The 2,482-nt window shown below is 55.8% G+C and overlaps 1 protein-coding gene across 1 annotated transcript in view; it reads left to right on the plus strand.

The window, feature by feature from the left end:
* Spi1 (Spi-1 proto-oncogene) overlaps positions 1-2,482 on the plus strand; it is a 21,392-nt gene that overhangs the window by 16,636 nt on the left and 2,274 nt on the right. The window contains exons 3-5 of the mRNA XM_013029959.1: positions 242-429; positions 1,209-1,368; positions 2,185-2,477. Of these exons, the coding sequence (XP_012885413.1) occupies positions 242-429; positions 1,209-1,368; positions 2,185-2,477 (641 nt within the window). The remainder of the gene's footprint in view (positions 1-241; positions 430-1,208; positions 1,369-2,184; positions 2,478-2,482) is intronic.

The raw sequence follows: 2,482 nt of genomic DNA on the forward strand, positions 1-2,482 counted from the left end.
CTCTACCACTAAGCCACCTTCCCAGCCCAAGACTATCTCTAATTAGCCATCAAAAAGCTGGAAGTGGAGCTGCTGTGGCTTAAGTGGTAGAGTGCTAGCCTTGAATTAAAGAGCTAAGGGTCAGTGCTCAGGCCCTGAGTTCAAACCCCAATAATGGCACACACACACAAAAAAGGATGCTTTGTGCAAACTTCCAGCCATGTCATCCTGGCTCACCTCATCCTGCCTGCTGTCCCCACAGATCATTACTGGGACTTCCACCCACACCATGTGCACAGTGAGTTCGAGAGCTTTCCCGAGAACCACTTCACGGAGCTGCAGAGTGTGCAGCCACCCCAGCTGCAACAGCTCTACCGCCACATGGAGCTGGAGCAGATGCACGTGCTCGACACTCCCATGGTGCCACCCCACAGCAGCCTCAGCCACCAGGTGCATGCCGCCTGCCAGCCTCTGTCCCCTCGATCATGCCAGGCCCCTGGAGAGGCCCCAAAGCATCTCAGGGAGCTGACATAGGCTCTTACTCAGCATGGCTTACTGCCCTGCAGCCAGAACACTGACACCCCCCCCCCCGCCAACCCTGGGATCTTATCTCCTGTCATTAAAGGATGGAGGGATCCCAGATGATCCCAAATTCTTGTCTATTCTCTCCACTCACGCCTGGCTGGGGTCTTTACTAATTGAAATCTCTACTTCCAGTCCCTTCCTACCTCTGACATCTGAGTCACTAAACACGGACCTGTGCTGATCTCCCCTTCCTCCCCCTCCCCCTGACCTCCAGTATTGACACTTCTCTGTTCCAGGGGTCCTGACCCCCACTTGTGGTCTGTGTGGACTTTTATCACTCCTTACTAACCTCTATGGTCTCTCTACTTGCTCATCACCCCATTATTAAGAACCATTACGGTCAGGATTATCACTGCTCCCCAGCCCTCCCTCTCTGTCCCCAGAACTGCTGTCCAACCAGACAGCACCTTTGCAGGTATGAGAACAGGCGCTCCTTCCCCTGCCCCGAGCCACAGAGCCAGCTGTCAGCAGTCCTGCACCCGCATTCCTGTGCATGGTGACCCAACCTGGCCTCTAGTTCCACCATAATTCAATCTCCCAGCAGAGCACCCCAAGACTCCCTCTCCCCTCACTCAGACCCTCGGAGCCAGCCGCAGCCCTGATGCTTGTCCCTTACTGACCCCACCCCCTTCCCACACCTCCAGGTCTCCTACCTGCCCCGGATGTGCCTCCCTTACCAATCCCTGTCCCCAGCCCAGCCCAGCTCAGATGAGGAGGGCGAGCGGCAGAGCCCCCCGCTGGAGGTGTCTGATGGGGAAGCTGACGGCCTGGAGTCTGGGCCAGGCCTCCTGCACGGAGAGACAGGTAAGGGCCAGCCCCTGACCCCTCCAGGGTCAGCCAGTGGTCCTGACCTGACCCTGGCTGTGTCTGGACCTTTCCCATCCCAGCCAAGGCCAAATGACCCAGCAGCCATGCCAGTGTGATGTGTGCACATTTTGTGGGGGCTTCTGAGGCTCTGTGACTGAGCGGGTGCCTGTGAGCACGTGTGAGTGTGAGGGTGGGTGCATCTTCATATCTGTGCTGTGTATGTGAATGAGTGAACTGTGAGTGTGCATAGGTGTGGACATGCATGTGGACACATGTGAGCAGATAGGAGCATGTGTGTTATGGAGCTGTATACAGAGGTTTGTATCTGTGTGCATTTGCACGTGGATGTATATGTGTATATGGAGGTGTGTGTGTATGTATGGAAGTGTATAGGTGTGCATATAGGTGTATGTGTATATCTATGTGCACGTGTGTGTATGGAATTGTGCATGTGTGCATATGGGTATGTGTGTATATGTGTGTATGGAGTTGCAGGTGTATGTGCACACAAATGATGTGTGAGATTGGGTATATATATGTGCATATGGGGGTACATGTGTATGGAGGTGTGCAAGTGTGCATATGCAATGTGTGTACGCGTGTGTATTTGGGTGCATGTGCATGCATGCATACATGGAGGTGTGAGTGCATGTGCGCGCGCGTGTGGGCATGTGCATGTGTGTGCACGTCGGTGTGTATACATGTCCGTGCGTGTGCACATACATGTGTGTCTGCGGGTGCACGCCCGTGTACATACATGCACATAGGAGGGGGGTCCCTGAGTCCGCACCCCGGCCGGCCCCTCCCCTACAGGCAGCAAGAAGAAGATCCGCCTGTACCAGTTCCTGCTGGACCTGCTGCGCAGCGGCGACATGAAGGACAGCATCTGGTGGGTGGACAAGGACAAGGGCACCTTCCAGTTCTCGTCTAAGCACAAGGAGGCGCTGGCGCACCGCTGGGGCATCCAGAAGGGCAACCGCAAGAAGATGACCTACCAGAAGATGGCGCGCGCGCTGCGCAACTACAGCAAGACGGGCGAGGTGAAGAAGGTGAAAAAGAAGCTCACCTACCAGTTCAGCGGGGAGGTGCTGGGCCGCGGGGGCCTGGCCGA

This window comes from Dipodomys ordii, unplaced genomic scaffold, assembly GCF_000151885.1.
Source record: "Dipodomys ordii isolate 6190 unplaced genomic scaffold, Dord_2.0 Scaffold125, whole genome shotgun sequence".
In the NCBI taxonomy this organism is placed as follows: Eukaryota; Metazoa; Chordata; class Mammalia; order Rodentia; family Heteromyidae; genus Dipodomys; species Dipodomys ordii.